This window comes from Buceros rhinoceros, unplaced genomic scaffold, assembly GCF_000710305.1.
Source record: "Buceros rhinoceros silvestris isolate BGI_N320 unplaced genomic scaffold, ASM71030v1 scaffold3984, whole genome shotgun sequence".
In the NCBI taxonomy this organism is placed as follows: domain Eukaryota; kingdom Metazoa; phylum Chordata; class Aves; order Bucerotiformes; family Bucerotidae; genus Buceros; species Buceros rhinoceros.
The window spans coordinates 32,299-49,669 of NW_010407515.1; the positions used below are offsets into that span (position 1 = coordinate 32,299).

At 40.6% G+C, this 17,371-nt stretch overlaps 1 protein-coding gene across 1 annotated transcript in view; it reads left to right on the forward strand.

The window, feature by feature from the left end:
• RASA3 (RAS p21 protein activator 3) overlaps nt 1–17,371 on the forward strand; it is a 94,331-nt gene that overhangs the window by 26,783 nt on the left and 50,177 nt on the right. The window contains exon 4 of the mRNA XM_010134478.1: nt 9,400–9,476. Within this exon, the coding sequence (XP_010132780.1) occupies nt 9,400–9,476 (77 nt within the window). The remainder of the gene's footprint in view (nt 1–9,399; nt 9,477–17,371) is intronic.

A 17,371-nucleotide genomic window follows, 5' to 3' on the forward strand; every position in this document is an offset into this window, starting at 1 on the left:
AAAGGCATTGTTAATCTAGGAAAAGAGCTGTTAAGAGGCTTGTGGTCTCACCACCGCTGACACTGTTCAGTGTGGTGCACAGTCCCACACAAAGCAGTATGGGTGCTGTGCAGCCGCTCAGCCCACAGATGCAGGTTGGGCATTAGCCACCCACATGGCCATTGTGGCTTTGGTTCACCATTTAGTCTAGTAAACTAGCTTACCGAGAGAACCAGTGTAATCAAGTGCACCTTCATCTGAGTGGGTGGGTAGCAGCAGCCGTCCAAACACAGCACTGTCTTGTTCAGCAATGGACTGAATTGCCCCTTGGGATCGAAAGGCTGTTGGTCTCTTAGTAGATCGATGCCCTCATATCGTACTGGCTGGTTTTGCTCTTGCTAGCTTGAAAACAACATATTGCATAGTCTGCTATAGTCCTGTCAATGCGTTCCCTGATTGCTGTTTGTATATAACCTGGGAGAATAAACTGTTGTGCAGTTAAGTGGTTTAAGTTCAAAATCATCAAATGGAGAACAAATTAATAAAGTCCAACAAAACTATTTGTGTTGCAAATATGAAATTGCATGATTTCATATTTCTGTTTTAAATATGCTAAAACGTGTTAAATATTTTTAGGAAGATTTGTTACACAGATTCAGAATGAAACTTAACAGCATGGTAAACGAATAATTCATGGCTTAACTTTCCAGACTGGAAGACTTGCTCAGAAAGTAGGAAGCTGTAACCAAGTGGGTTTGTGCAGGTTTAGCTGAAGGAATTTTAAGTTCCTGTCTTCTGATGGAGCCTGTCTGCTCCTCAGCAGAATTTACCATGCCCAGAGTTCAATATGCAGTGTCTGACTGTACAAGTGCTCAAATATTTCAGTGGGAAGTAAAACAGGAATTGAGCTGTTCCTGAAAATGGTTTAACTTTTGCATCAAAATAGACTATAAACAGTCAGGCAGCCTCAGCTGGAGGGGAGGGACTAGCCACAGAAGACACAACTTTCTAAGCTGCTTGAAGCCAGTAAGAGCATGATGTTGCACACTTTCCATGGGCCATGTCTCTTTTCTAGTAGTCGTTTGTCTTTTAGGACTTGCTGTATTTTCATTCTTGCGCATTTGGAGTACTGGAAGCAAAAATTGCCATGCTATTGTGTGTACATCTCCCTTGATCCATGAATGTTTGCCTCTCCTTTGCATGCCAAAATTTACTCAACAGTAACTGATTCAGATATTTGCCTGGGGGTGTAGATGGCAGATGCTCTCAGTGTTCCATGTGCTCTCAGTGGGATTTAAGCCCAAGTCCACATGCGATCTTTAAAAGATTTTTTCCTGTCTTTGAGTAGTTTTTCCCTTTTTTTTTTCCCACAGTAACTTCAGCCCTGCATAGTTCAAGTCTGTTTTCTGAAGTTTGAGCTTTGCTACCCAAATGTTTTTTGTGTGCATGTAATCAAGTGAAGTACCTAAAGGTCCAGAGATATCCTGATTAATATCAAAGTACACCAGCATACCCTAAACCATGTAGTCTGTATATGGCAAAGCTAGACAGAAATGCAGGGAGAGTTAGATCATTCTGACATGTTTTCCTGTGCAGGCTCTTGCTTTCAGAGTTCCCCTTTTCAAGTGTGCTTTGAGTTACTTCCTCCACGCACTGACGAATGTGAAATAGTCATGTTCTCTTACAGCTGAGTTCTCAGTATTAAATGACAGTGCTTTTCCAAAGCCAGTCATGCTCAAGGTCTTATGTAAAAACCATTGTTGGGGGCAAATAAATCTGACATAAAAACTTGAAAATTGCTCATTTCCCCTTCCTCCTCATAAGAACTTTGATCTGTCCGAAACACATCTATTTGGCTATCAGCTTCGAAACAACAAAAAAAAGCATGTAAAGGGGCAGATAACCAACACTGAAGAAGCAAATTGTCTCACGTTTTAACCTTCAATACTCAAGGCTTTGTGCAAAAGATTTACAGATGTTAAGAAGTACTTTTCTTCAGACACCAGATGCCATCCTCCTCCTTCCACCACATTAATATTTTGCCTACACTGGCCCTTGACTATTGTTGATTAAACGTGCTTGTTCTTGAGTAAGGACTGATAGAGGTGTCGCGTGGTGGACTATACATCAGCAGCAGAAAACACTTTCTACAAGTATATTTGGAGAGTACGCCAAAATGCCTTTTGTCACTGCTGGCTCAAATGCTTCCCGTATATTAGCCGGAAAAATATATCCAGGGTACTTTGTGTTGCTCAGAAAACCTCTTCCCCTTTGTCAGCACCTTCCCATTGAATGCAGAATCAGTATCCCACATGTCAGGCTTCATGAATGAAATCCTGGCCTTGCCAGAGTGGGAGTTTTGCCATGACTTCAGCAGAGCCAAGATCTCACCACAAGCTTTTGAGTTAGCTCTTCTCCATTTGGTCCTGTGTGACAGTTAGAGAAGTTCATCCTAGACCTGCAGAGTAAGCTGGAAGCGTGTTACTCTGAACTTTCTTTCGCCCTACCTCGGTAATATTGTGGAAGTTGCTGCAGTTTCTCCCATACTTGCCTGCTTCCTGTTCTGTATAAATCAATGCTTTTAAAAATATAGTTAGAGCAAATTGTATTGAACTGGAATGGCTCTGATGCTAATTGTTAGTTTTATTAAGAATGTGGCTTTGAAGATAGTAAACTAGGTTGAGTGAATTGTCTTTAGCAGCAACTGTATAGGGCTCTATCACTCCAGTGACAGACAGAATTACTCAGTCTATTAAACACTGAGACTGTCTTTGTGTAGGTATTTAGATGCTTCCAGTGTAAAGATGAGTCACTGACACATTTTGTATAACCTACTGTAAGCGTGGGTATATGCAAATTGAAAAAAGAAGAAGCTGCTCCCAGGTTTGGTATCTTCTTTTCACCACACACAGGAAATAAATGGGTGTTACCCTCTATTTTATGAACAGTGGCTTTTAGGTGTCTCTCTTCTAGTTGTTTTGAAGACAGATGAAATCTCTGTTTTTATAGGGTAGGAGGAAGATTCTTAAGGTTACATGCCTACTGACAAAATTATTTCAGAGAACTGGATCATGTTAACAAGGGTAAATAATGTTTGTGAGAAATGAAAAGACCAATTATTGACCAGATCTTGCTTTGTGGCAAGACTTCCTCCCTATATGAGTGTAAGAGCACAGTATTCAGGCTTATCAGCACCAAGGGGTAAGACATTCTATCTGGTTTTCGTCTGTTACTTTTAAATAGCTACTCTGCAACAGGGCATGTGGTAAGGATTTCCTACAGCTGAGTGATAAATGTACATTATTTCAAAATAACACACCTAGATTTGGGATCTGCAGAACACGATTTGTCTGAGGAAATGAAAGCCAGGTGGCTTTCATTTACAATATATACGTACTGTATTGCATCAAAATGTTTGAAAGGAAAACATGACTAATTATAAGGATTTTGACTGTATGGAGGTATTCTTCATTTAGAGAAACAAGAGGGTGAACGTTGGGCCATTTGAAGATGTTTGCTACTTTCTAAGCAATTCTAACATGCTTGCACGTATGGAGACCAAGCAGGCTTCAGTTTTTATCCTAGCATTTATGAATCCATGCAGTGTTCAGTAGAGCTGTTGCACTTTCACCAGCAATAGGCTGCATTTTGTTCCAGATTCCTGCGTGCAGTGCTGTGGTCCAGCAGGCAGGCTGTGATCTGGAGCATGATTCTTAGACCTTTTCTAGCCGCTTGCTGCCCTCTACTAAAAAGAAAGAACAGTTGTTATAGCAGCAAATGTAGATAGCAAACAAACTCTTCCTCCTGCTCTTGAACCTGCTGTTAGGCTGTGACCTTGTGTGGGGCTGCCGATAATACTGCAGGGCTGGATTTACCTAAACCAATAGCTGCACCCTTGGTCTTTCCTCTCCTGCTCCCTCATGGGCAGCATGTAGTGAGCTGTTAAGAGTTAGGGTCAGCTTTTTTGTTTGCTTTTAAGCTTTACCAGTGCCAGAAAATGACATCTCAGTTGCCTAAGAGAGTTTCAAAGTAGCCAGAATCTATCTAATAGATTTGCTATATCATGAAGTAAAAATTGGAAAGACAGAAAGCAACAGCATAGGTTATATCGTATTTTGGAAGGTCCACGTGCAGGGCTGAGTTCTTCCAGTGCTCCTTTCTCTAGACAATTTGCAGCAAGGGAAACTAAACCAGCACACCAGGGGTATCACAGTCCTTAATTTGAGATTCTGAAACAATGAGGGGCTGGTATTAGTAATTACCAGCAGGTTCATGTCACCTGCTTAGCCTAGTTGTCTTCTACAACCCATCTCTGTTACGTTTCTTCCCTCCTCCATCTCCAGGAGCTGGAGTGAGCCTGCTTGCAGTCACTCTGTACCAGCAGGAAGAAAAGTAGAGCTGCTCCCCACTCCTGAGCGGTGGGCACAGTTGAGCTGAGTTGTGGGGCTGGTGAGGTTGGGGAACAATGCTGGGATAAGGGTCCCCATGTGGGATAAATATCTGGAAAACTTCCATGCAGATGCCCTCCAACCTTGGAGGGGGAAGGCCCTAGCAAAATCAGGTAGGCTTGTGAGAAATAGAATGGTGAGATAACAAACCTCTTGTCCAGTGGGCTTAATAATACAAAAATACCTTTTTTTAGGGTTTTTTGTGCTGTCTGCTCTTGTTCTTTTGTAGAAGAGAGGATTATGTAGTGCTGTATATGAAGATAATTTACTTGATATTTAATATTCAAGCAAGCAGATTGTGTATTTTCTGGTTTTGTTTAACAGTGTTCTTTTCCTTTGATGTTTTTTAGAAGTGAAAGACTTCTAAAAAACTGTTTCACAGTAACAAAAAGGATGGAGATTGGCTGATACTTCCTTAAATACATGATTTAAGATTTTGGGTAGATTTGGCTCCTGTCTTTTGAACTTAGGCAGACTATCAGTCTTTTGTGCATTTACTAGAGCCTCAGATACAGAGCACAGAGGTTCCTAGTGTTTGTTGGTGTGTTTTTGTAAATTTTCCCTTGAAAAAAACAGATCACATCTGTTTTGAGTTAGATCACATGTTGCATCTGAATCTACAGTCACTGGGTCATGTGGTGTGTGTCAGATTCCAGGCCAAAATGTGTGTATGTAACTGCACTCAGAAATGGCTCCCAGTGGTGCCTGGTGACTTTGCAAATGCTGCCTCTGAGCCCACCACTTGTTCAAGATGCTAAAAACGCTTCATGCCAGGATAGCAGAACTTTGTCGTAAGAATAACTTTAGGATAATGTATGGTCATGTGTTTTCTTCATGAACACGCTGTGTTTAAATTAAACAGCAGATTTGCAACTGCTGGAAACGTGATACAGGTAGCTAGCATTTGTATGCTCGCTTTACAACTCTTTTCCTGTGTTTCAGTCTACAGTAACTCATAGCTGTGTTCCAGGGAGAAATGAGGTGGCTGGAGACAGGCTTTTCCTGTATCTGTAAAGCCAAGACTTTGAGTCTGCTCTTCCTTTTATTTGCAAGCTTGTGATCAGTTTCTGTTTGTTTTTCAGATAACTGTGTGTGTAGTTCTTCCTGATACCTGGTAGTGTTTTGAGAATGTTAACAACACTGGAACTTAATTCTTTTTTTTTTTTTTTTTACTGAAGGGGATATTTAACAAGCATAGAATAATTTTTTTCCCTCAGTAAAGCCCTTCAGAAGTTTTATTTGTTACTGATTTCCTTTGAAATACTGTCTACTTCCCTACAAGAACTTCAGTCTACTCATGGCTTCTTTAATCAAGAGTTGAAAAATGGAAGCTGACTGCCCCCATTATGTGATGTTAGATGCAATTAGGAAGGACGTATGACCTGTGAACTCACCCATCCATATCAGCTGGAGCTTATGAAAAAGGAAGCGTTCAGATTTACGTTGGCACTCCTTCAGCTTGTTCCTTGAAAAAGTCCTACCCTTCCAAATGTGAAGGGTATGTTAATGAGCATAGCTGCTTCTAGGAACATCCTGGAATATTTTTATTATGGAGATGCTTTTAGTAATTAATGCCTTTTACTTCAAAATTGTCAAACCTCCAACTTCTTCTCTAAGTTTTTTTTTTTTTTTTTTTTAAATTCAGTCAGCGTGGGAGGAAAAAAGCTTTATGGCTAGGACATAAGGTCTGGGACTGATCCTAGACTCAGGCTCTCGCTCCGCAACAGGAATTATTTCTGAGCAGGACCAAGCCACTGCATCAGCTGGCTGGGACTGATCCTAGACTCAGGCTCTCGCTCCGCAACAGGAATTATTTCTGAGCAGGACCAAGCCACTGCATCAGCTGTAAAACAGGGACAACGTACTTTTATTCCTGCCACATTATCTGATCTTTCCTGCTTGTAAATGCTGTCAGTAACTGTGCACACCTACTACAACTGGAGGTTCTTGTTATCACAATTGTTCTTTTAATACTAAAAATAAGATTTTTTTTGTTACTGTTATAAATTCTCAATAAATAAATATATTGGCAACTCTCTGTTTCTGTGGTATATTTAATCCAGTATAGGTGATCAATTAACTTTCCATTGGTTAGATTAACTTGATTTTATGATACTGATTTATTGCATAGTTTTCTGTCTTCCCTTTGAAAAAATAAATTATCTGGTATTTTGTAGACCAACTAATGGCATTACTCAGGAGTAAATTTATTCAGATGAATCCTTATGTTTTGCCTAATGGTATAATTGATTTGGAGAAAAAAGCATTCTGTTTATGTAGGAGTTATATTTTCTGTGAATTAAGCCTGCAAGTATGTAGCCTTATTTTAATGTATTTATGAGTTCGAATTTTTAACTGGAAGGAAAGAGGTCTTCTGGGAATAGCTGTAGGGCTGCTGGTCCTAATGATCCCATGACTCTGTTTTGCTGTCTGAAGCTTTGTGTCACTTTTTGAGCAGCTGACCATTTTCAAGGTCTTTAGAAGAGAAAAATGAGATAAACAGGAAAAAATGTCTCTTGAGCCTAAAGCAGGCAGCACTGTATTTTTGTACTTAACGTACTGGGAAAATGTGTGAGGTACTGCTGACTTAAGGTCTTTGCAGCTTGATTTGTAAAATAGGGAGCTTCCATCAGATTGTTACCATCTCACCAGTCTATGTGAGATTGAGCAAATTATCACTGTAAGTTTGTATTCAGGCTTACCTAAGTGTACTGGAGCATTCTTTCTTTCCAGAGAGAGGTCAGTCTTGCCTTTAAGATCAGCAGAAATATTTCAATAAAAACATTATCTTGCCTTCTTGGTATTTTTATACAAAGGAATATTCTCTCTAGAATTCTTAAATCTCTGTTCTTATAATTTCTTCTAAACTTATGTTAGTGTTCATTTCTCTAGTAAAGGTAGTATGCAGGATATCAGCAAAGATTTGTAGTGGTACTGAGTCTTAAAGAGGTGGGTCTAGAAGTGGCTTTATGTATTTGTGCAGAAAAATCCTCTTATTCATGAGAACAGGCTTCAAGTTAGAAGGAGTTGACAGATGTTGACATTTGCATCTGTGTGAAGGAGAATTCATGTCTTGCTGAAATAGACATGAAGAATCGGGTGGTTTGACAGCCAAATGCAACATCTTTGAGTTTTGCATTGTTCACTTTTATTATTTTGATTAAAATTATGCAAAAGACTCTGGCAGGGAACATCTTTTTAAACTCCCACAGGTTTTGGTCCTTCCCTGTTCAAAATGCCAGCGAGCTGCTGCAATGTCTGTGCAATATGGGTTTTTATACAGCTTGGAGAGATCTTTTTTTCTTGTTTTCTGGATGAACACTAGTATCACCTGACACATGTACTCCAGCCCTCAGACAGGAAAAAACACTACTGAAGTCACAGTACTGAAGATGTAAGTAGGTGATAGAGGTTTGAGGAGAGAAAGCGTGAAATGCAGGAAAGCAGTAAGTGTGCACTCAAGACAGTGCAGAAAGAATAGTACCAAGAAAGGGGTATACAAAAAAATGAAAGAGAATTACTGTTGCAGTAAGAAAGAGAATCTCTTATAGGCTTCTTCAGGATGGTTATTCAGGCACTGACTTCAGTGATTTTTTTTAAGAGGACCAGGGAATGAGTCTGAACTGAAATTCTGCGTGTCCATGCTACTTCATTGATCCTGCACTCCCTGTTCTGCTTTGGACTGTCACCAGCTTTTATTTTTTTTTAAATCTGCTCTAGAGGTAATAGATATAGCAGCATAGGTGCAACTTGAGGCCAGGGTTTGATCTTCACTATCCTCTGTTATGCAGGATGGACATCCTATTAGGTCATGAGGTTGCTGTAACTAGTCAGAAGAGACAGTGAAGTCTCTTGCCAGAGTTCTGGTCATGTGCAAAAAGAGAAAAGGTTAAATCTGGAAGATCTTACAAAAGGGTTGGCAACAGACTTGTGTATGAGTTGGGGTAGATCTGAGTCAAAGATGACACCCACATTAGAGCTCTGACTAACAGGATGGATTTTAGGATCTTCTGGTAAAAAGGGTGGAGGGGAGCTGATTATGAAGGTAAATGATTCAATTTTGGTCATGAAGATTTGCAGATGATGATCGGGCAGTGCTTGTGAGTCAGAATAGGTCAATAACAAAATGTATTTTGCCTTTACTGTTCATACACTGTGGCAGAAGAGTGAGGGGAGCTGATTATGAAGGTAAATGATTCAATTTTGGTCATGAAGATTTGCAGATGATGATCGGGCAGTGCTTGTGAGTCAGAATAGGTCAATAACAAAATGTATTTTGCCTTTACTGTTCATACACTGTGAGAGTGGTGCTGAATTTTTGCCAGTGGGAGTAGATTCTCATGTTTTGAAATGTAATAGAGTAAGAGGAATGCAGTTTGTATTCATAATTGCCTTTAATTTTTTAGCATATTTGAGCATAACATCTTGGCCCAAGTCATAATAAAACTAATGTAAGTGTAAGGAGTTGAAGACTGTGTAATAGTAGATGGTGTGAAAGCTGGCAACATGGTTGAACATTTTTTTTTCTAGTTGCCCAGTGTAGTTTTACTGACATTTTCTCACAGTTTTTATTATTTCATAGATTTTTTATTTTTCTAATGTTTAAAATACATAAGTGTATTCATTTACAGCTTACTGCTATGGTATCTTTTCAATTGATTGTGGTGCAGATTTTTGCTTAATATTTAAAATGCTAAATATTGATGAAGCTCCAACACAATATTTTTGTGCTAGACCACAGACACTCTGCATCCCTGAATTAGTAAAAAAGAGATAAGATAATGGTGGGAATTATGCACTGAAGTTTAGTGAAATGGCTACTAATCTGGATTTTCTGGCAGGTGAAGTTATTAGTTAATCTTTAAACTCCTGGAATTACTTGCATTACCTGACTTGCTTTGTTTAGGTGGAATGGCGTGGCTGGCTGTGCATAAAAAGTAATTTTTCGTATGGTGTTTTTGGTGTGTTTCAGGGGAAGGTCCACCTTGAGCTGAGACTGAGTGAAGTCATAACAGACACTGGTGTCGTCTGCCATAAGCTTGCAGCACGGTAGGATTTGAAATGTAACTTCAGAGTTATGAGAAACACACTAATTACAGTTGGTGTGCAATGATTTATTCAAAAACAGTTTGAAGAATCGAAACATGGACTGGACATTGAATGTTCTTAACCAGTGATATCGTCACAAATTTATAGGATGTGAGATGTTTTCGTTTTCTTGTCTCCTTTTTTCCACATAATCTACATAATTTTCTTCCTAATAGTCTTAAATGCTAATAAAGCACTTATCCCATTTACTCATGACATAAATATTAAAAAGACATGAAAGGATATTATTAATGTCCTTCTGATTTGCATTAAGGACTTCACCAGCTAAGCAAATTTGTAGCACAACTTGTGTGGTGACAGTGTGTTACAGAGCTGACTTAACAAACAAAAGTCTGCCGTCAGTTATTACAGCAGTCTCAAAATCAGCCATCCAATCTCACTCAAATGAATTGAAACCAGGACTCAGATAAGAGTCAAGATTTCATCCTCCTCTGAGGGAGGAGCCTGGAAGGCCACTGTTCTCTGCACCGAAGCCTTTCAAGACTGACTACTTCAAGAACAGTGGCAGAACTGGTTGGCTTCTGTCAGTAATCTGCTTTGTATTATCTGTCTGACAGAAGAGCTGTCAAAATCGGAGTGTTGGTATCATAATGCTTCTAGTCATGTGGCAATTGCGCCAATAGAAGAAATGCTCTGCTAGAAAAGTTCTGACCAGCCCTATTTTCAGACCATATTTGGCATCATTTTGTTACTGCCTTTGCTAAGGCTTTCTTAATAAGCTGTCATGGTAGTCTTCACCTGTAGGACCTGTTAACAAATACAGGTGAGCCATGTGATTGACGTCCATCCTTCTAGGCACACTGTTGATATGAGAATGTTCTGGGGTATGTGATCTTGCATGCCTGTGCATGTACCCTCTAGCCATCTAGGCCCTACCAGAGCTCTGTGAGTAAGTATGTTTGAAATCTTTCTCTCCACAGGCTGCTGTGGTGAGGCAGATTGAATAACAAGGATAGTCTGGTGCAAATTGCTGTGTAGGTTAGCTGGGACAAAATGCCACTGGAACACAGCTGTACTTCTTTCAGAGGTTGTTATGTCACTATAGCTGTGCACCACCTGGAGGCCCCAGCCTTCCTTCAGCTACTGGCTGAGGAGGATCATTGAGTCAATCTCCATTGTGCAACTTGATTGTGACCAAGTGATGATGATCACACATTCCAAGAAACCAGGGTTCAAACCTGCATTTACCAGGTCCTAGGCTGGCATCTTTTGTTGAAGTGTTGTGCTGCTCTAAGTCCTACAGCTTTGGAAATAGAAGGTGGGAAAAGGCAGCTTCTTCACTTTCTACCTCCCTGTATCTCTGCTGTGTGAGAGGGTGTAAGCTCACAGGACAGTGAGCTTATCATTAAGCATGGACTGTCCTCAGAGCAGGCCTGGTGGATACTGTGCTTAAGAGAGGGAAAAGGAGCACAGTTGTTTTGAATCACAGAATTTTTTTGCTTTGGCCTTTCTGGAAGTGTGTAGTGCATTCTTCAGTGATGTGATACAGCCATAAAGGCCACTGTCCATATCCTTTGAACCCTAATTGTGGGTTAAGACCCTGTGATGTCTGCATGCTAGATTAACAGGAACATCCTTCCACTCTCACCATTCTCTGTTTTCACGAGTTATGTGGTAGACTGAAGAACCTTTAGAAGAGTTTGCCTGTGTGTTTCATTCTGAGTATGCCATGCCACAGCCAGCTTTCTTTTAAACGTTTTGTCTTCAGTTAAATTAGACCTCATAACATTATATTACCAATGGATTTTGCATTGAAATTCCTGAAATGCTAGAAATAGGTGTCTGTAAAGGTCCTTCTTAACGTGTGACACATGCAGCTTCTTGCTTCATGAAAAGCATTAAGGCATGACAACTTTAGCAGTATGGCAGCATGCAGCATGTTTTTCTGCCTTATATTCATTTGACCAGACAGGCTTGAATTTTTATTCAAAATTTTGCCTCTGTGGCCTTGATTTGAAGGCTGTTTTGTTCGCTTTCTACAATGCAGAGAAAATACTTAGATTGGCTTGGGAAGCATTCTGTAGCTGTGATTTGCAAGGTATTGTTCAGTAAATACAATGCATTAGATGAAATGCATAGAAAAATCCTGAGGTTTTAACCACTGAATCATAATGTTCAGAGCTTATCTTGACTTAAATCCAGGCTTTGGCTCCTAGAAACTAAACTGAAAATCTGAACCCAAGCAGGCTTTTGTTCGCTGAAGCCATCTTTTCCCATTTTTGTCTTCCCTTCTGTAGTTGACCTGGGCACCCTGTTTGGCTCTGGCTAGTTCCAATGGCTGTTTGTTATTTGAGCAGTGAGACTAGAGTTTAGCAGTTCAAATAGGGGAATTGGGGAGATAGATAAAAATATTTCTGGAATATGTAGTTCCATCGGTGCAGGTTTTCATGTCGCTGTCTTACAAGTGAGAAAGAGAAAGGGAATGATGATGAGGAGGAGAGGGGAATGATTACATTGGGAGAAAAAAAAAAGCACTTCAGGATGTAGTCCAGCATTTTCTTCATGCCACACTGTTTGCTTTAGGAAGGTATGCAGCAAACTGCAGATCTTAACTTTTTTCCACTTGATCTGATATCTCATTCAGGTTTGTTCATAGATAGCATGGTTCTAGTGCTTAGGCATGTAAGAAAAGAGTGCAGTAATTAGGCAATGCTCAAATAAATGTCTGTATGGCTGGAATTTGCCAGGGAAGGGCAGCAAATGTAGAGGGGAGGCAGAACCTTTGTTATAGGTAATTCATGAGTGAAAAGTGGGTACTGTGTGTATTAGTGCAATGCAGCTTCCAGCTGAGTTTTTTTTTGTGATGATAACTAATTTTCTTGTGGCCAGCTCATGATTTTGTTGTAGTGAGCAAGTAAGATGAGGCTGTAAAACTATTGAGCAAGAACCTAGAGTCCCTTCGTCTTAAAAACAGACTGCTCTGATGCATCTAACGCTTGTCTTGTGAACTTCCTTGACTTCCTTTTAAGTTTAAATTTTTTCTTGATCTATTTTTAAATGGAGCTATTAGCTGTAAAGATAAACACTACCATGCAAATGGCCTCATAGATATAACTGGTTAAACAATTCAGGTTTGCAAGGAGAACAAAAGCTGCTTCCAGTGGGCAGCTGTTTAAAATTACTTTAGAGACATACGGTTTTTTTTAAGCCCCAGAATAGTGCTTGTTTTCACAAACACGTATGCAGGCTGAATGAAGACTAAGTTTAGTAGGAAACTTTTTTACCTATCCAGAAAGTAAATAAAGCTTAGTTTTCTTATGAGAGCACCAGTGTGCCCTCTGAGCCTGTGTGCATTGCTGCCACCTCTGCATTCCAGAAAGCCTCGAAAGCAGCTCGGGTCTTGCTGAGCCAGACTGCGGTCCAGTGGAGCACACTGTGAGCAGTCAGCTGGATGGGTGGATGTGAAAATTCATCTAAATGGAAAGGCAAATTGAAATTGTTAAGTGCTGAGCCTTTGAACATTTAGTAGTAGATTATTTTAAAATGCAAAAGGCATGTGAGCTTCTTTAACCTCTCCGGAGGAAGCAGATAAATCAGTTTTAAAACTGTTACCTAATAGCTTCTCCTTAGGAAGCATGCAATGCTTTCATTTAGCCCTAAACCACTAAGCTGTTGTGCTTCATCAGAGCCCTTTAGAGACCCTAGTCTCTGCCAGCTGCTACAGCACAATCTCCTAGGCTGAATCTCTGCATGAGAGATTATAAGGGGAAGCATTAGTGGATTTAAAAGTTACATGGACAGTACAGATGCAGGCACCACGCTTAGGCTGCTTGTGTCCCCTGGCAGCTCCTGCTGTCATCCTCGGTAAGAACCACAGCTCTCACTTTTGCACACTCCTGAGAACACTGTTATTTGTGGGCTCCCTTTGTGGAACTGCTGCGATACCTGATGGTCCTAACAGTTGGCTTGGACGTAGTTGTCAGCTGGGTCTCCAGAAGTCTCTCATGTCCCTGTACCAGGACCAGGGATGCAGGCTTCTGGTGAGTCATACGTGCATGTCATACCAGGAGAGCAGACTGACAGCCTGCTGGTCACAGACCTTTTGCCCATGTGCTTGTCAAATAAAAGACAGCCTCTATGGACTTCGTGGCGTGGTACCTTCATGTAGCATTTGTACTAACTAGTACTGTGCCATGTAGTGAGTCATCTTGAGTGCTAGGAAAAAATAAGTCTTAGTAGGTTCTGGCTTCTCCCCTCTCTGTCCTTCACTTGCAAAAGATCTCATGTTGTCATCTTCCATGCTCTTCACAGCTGCAGCCTTCGTGGCCCTCTGCAGACAGTTGCTGCTTATTGAGGTTACCAGTTGATGGCTTCACCTTCCATTGGCTGTAAAGTGAAGGCCGTGCCTTGTTTGCCACCTGCCAGAAATCTGTCCATACATTTCTGAACATTTTAAGGTACTAAGGCTGTGGAAGGAAGTGGTCAAGACTTTCCCATATTCACCCCTTTGTGCTGACACACGAGTCCTGGCAGCTGCTTGAGCAATAATGTATTTTTATTTTTTTCCCCTCGTGTTTTTTTTTAAGCTGAATCATGCCGTAATCCTGTGCATCCTAGAAACTAGCCTATTCTTTTTCTGTAATATAGAGAAAGGAAAGTGAGCAGTAGAAACCAAGAAAGGATGCTCTTTCTGCAGGCGTACCAGGTTGAAGCGTTTGAACTAAGTCATGAACGCAGTGTGTGTATCCATATTCCGTGAATACATATGAAAATCATTGGCACATGCTTCTCCCTAATATTTTTCTGAGCCACCAGTTTCCATATACAGATATCTTTCTTGTTTCACAAGAGAAGTACTCAGAAAGGAGCCCTAGACCTTTTGTAAACTTTTCCCTGCCATCTTTAGAGCAGATCCCATGCAGCATATTTGTGTTTGGCAAAGAAAGGTGGCTCCCCAGAGGCTTTAAGGCCTCTGGGCTGGTCCAGACAACTTTCTCTCATCTTGCAGAGCAACATCAGCTAGGATCAGGAGATATATGCATTAATCTAATACAGAGGAGGGCTCCTGCGGATAGCTTTGTAGAAATCCATAGACTTCACTGTGGTTAAGCTACCAGAGGCTGCATTTAGAAGTAGTGTTCTGTATTTAGCAAGATGACATCTGACTTCCAGCATGCCTGAAGGAACAGGCCACTGAACTCCTGTTGAAAGACAGCGTGAGATGGGAGCCTGGCTTCCTGATCTTCCTTTGAGAATTCTAGCATGTGTATGTAATTGGTCACATTTAAATGTCTGTATTTATTCAGTGTCCCCAGCTGCTCCTTCAAGTGTTGTCCTATGTCTTGTCTCTTAGGTTTAAAAAAGCTTGGAAACATCTGTTTTGGAGATGTCCCCCACTTTTTATTCTCCCCTCCCACCCTCCCCAGTGAATTCATACAGCTAAATAATAACATATGTGATTTAGTAGCCACTGCTGTCTTCCATATGTAGTAACACAGTTTAGCAGTAAGCAATTCATGAGTCTACAAATACATTGTCAATGCTGACATTTTATTTGATCAATGAATTTGTAGCTCTGGTGTGGGAGACATGGCTGCCCTGCATTAATTTAGGAATTAAACTTAAATGCTGTGCACCTCTCTCAAGAGCTCTACAAGATGTATTCTGACCATGTGGAACAAAGTTAAATGGGCTGTTTGCAAGAGCAAGCAGGAAAGGAAACAATAAGTAGATATGACATCCCTAAGATAAACACTTCAGGGGTCATTAAGAGAACAGTGACTGAGCTTGTTGGCGTTTAAGAGCCCTTAAAGATTTAAGGCCTTTTAAATGGCTTAAGAGCCAATTTACAAAAAACTTCTAAAGAGGAGGAAGAGGGAGGTAAAGAGGAAGGTGTCATTTGTCAAGTGTAGTTAAAGCAGAAGGTCTCTGCCTAGGAGTGGGAGTGCTGGGACTCTGTTATGGTTCCCAGGCCTCCTCTGCCATGTGAATGGAGCACTGCAGAGCATGCAGTGGGCAGCATCTGACCTTTCTCTCTGATTGGTCACATTATAGATTTGAATTTCCTTGTTCACGAGCTTTGCTGGAAGGTGGCCTGGGCAGCACATTGCTCACAGGTTGGTAACCCATTGCCCTAAATCAGTCTGACTGTGTTACTGTTTAAAATTCTCTTAAGGAATGTGATTTTTCTAAGGTTAAGGTAAATGATGCTCTATTTTGGAAATTTTAGAGGGTTGCCCTCTACGTCTTGCTGGCCACATCTTCTGAAGGGCAAAGCTACATATATGAAGTCTACTTAGAATGGCTGAGATAACAGCCATTCCTGCATGTGGTTCACAAGTCTGCATCCTATTGTAAGAGTAAGACAAAAACATGATCCCATGTTGTCTCATGAAGGTTTGCTGTTGTCACCTGTGATTGCATTTGGAGAAAAATGCAAAATTAAAAGCTACAGGAGGGCAGCTAGTCTTTCACTCATGGAATATATTTAGACACTTCTATGTAAAATTAAAATATACAGGCATCATCTTGGAGTATCTGAGAATTTTCCTTTACAAGCTGGTTTGTTTCCTGCTTTTGTCATTTACTTTAGAGCTAGTTTACTTTCCTGTACTTAACTATCTTCAGCAGATCCCAGGGACAGATAAAGAACTGTCTAAAGGGCTGGATTAAAGAGAGAACATGAAAATACATGGCTATGTTATTATCTATGATGTGGAAGACCAAATGTCGTTGATTTTCTGTCACGGTTCCTGTTTCTGATGCTTGTAGGAGTATAAAGTGGGAGTGCAGGAAGGGTAGCCAGCAAAGTTTTAGATAATGCTTTTCTGTTCTGTTTTGTGATGATTTGGTTTGGTGGTTTTTTTTTTTTTTTTCTGAATTCCACTTCAATGTAGAAAACACTGGGAGCCATTAGCTTGATGCAATTTCTTTAATTTCCATTTTCTTAAGTAAGTGGTGGTGGTATTGGGTAGACTCTGGTTACTTGTCAGCAGTGTAGAGCAGGGTTTGCTCCTCTCTTGAGCATGGTGTGCCATAATGTATTTTCCTCTTCCAAATTAGAAGTGGTGTTTTGCAAATTAGTCAGGAAGAACCAGGAGCTGTGCCCTCATGGCGTCAGTGTGCTAATGACCCCGTTTTATTATGTGAGGCAGCAATGCTCAGTCTCAGACATTTTACGGTGTACTGGCCTGGTGCAAGGCTGCAGTTCCTGTTGAAGGACTCCTGAGTCTGGAAGTAGCCTGCGGCCAGAGCTGACAGGAGTTGTTCTTCCTGTGATGTTACAGCTCTCAGTGCTTTTTACCTATATTCAAAATGGGTCCCTAAGCCACCCTGCCTCTTGAGTTTGCTGCTTCCAGGTTTAGAAGGCATATGCTTAAATGTGTTGCTTTAGAGAAGTTTCTACTCCACTGCAGAGACACACAGCCTGCAGCCAGCTTTGAACTCGTTTTGGGGTCAAATTATTTTCCTGCCTGAAATGTGAGCTAAATCAGTTGGAGAAAGAAAGAAAATGGTGTTGCTGACTACAAGCAGTTTAATGTATGCAATGCATGTGTGTCACTTCGGAGTATTTTGAAAAATTTTTACTTCTGTTTGCTGCTGGTAGGGAATATTAATGAGAGCATGAAGTGGTTTCAAGGCTTCATTTCCAATAAACTCATGCATCTATTAAAATGTATCACAATCTCCTTTCTCTAGAGAGCACATGCTGCAACAAGCTGTGCCTTTTCCTGCAGGATTGCCTCTTGGTCGTGCTTTAAATCTTATATGTGTTTCATAACAAACTGGTGGGGAAAGATTGCTCAGAGATTAAATCACATAGTATCTGGTATTTTTATCATGTAGTGCTGCAATACTGAGGGTTTTGGGGAGCAGGGAGGGGAGGAGAGCAGGAA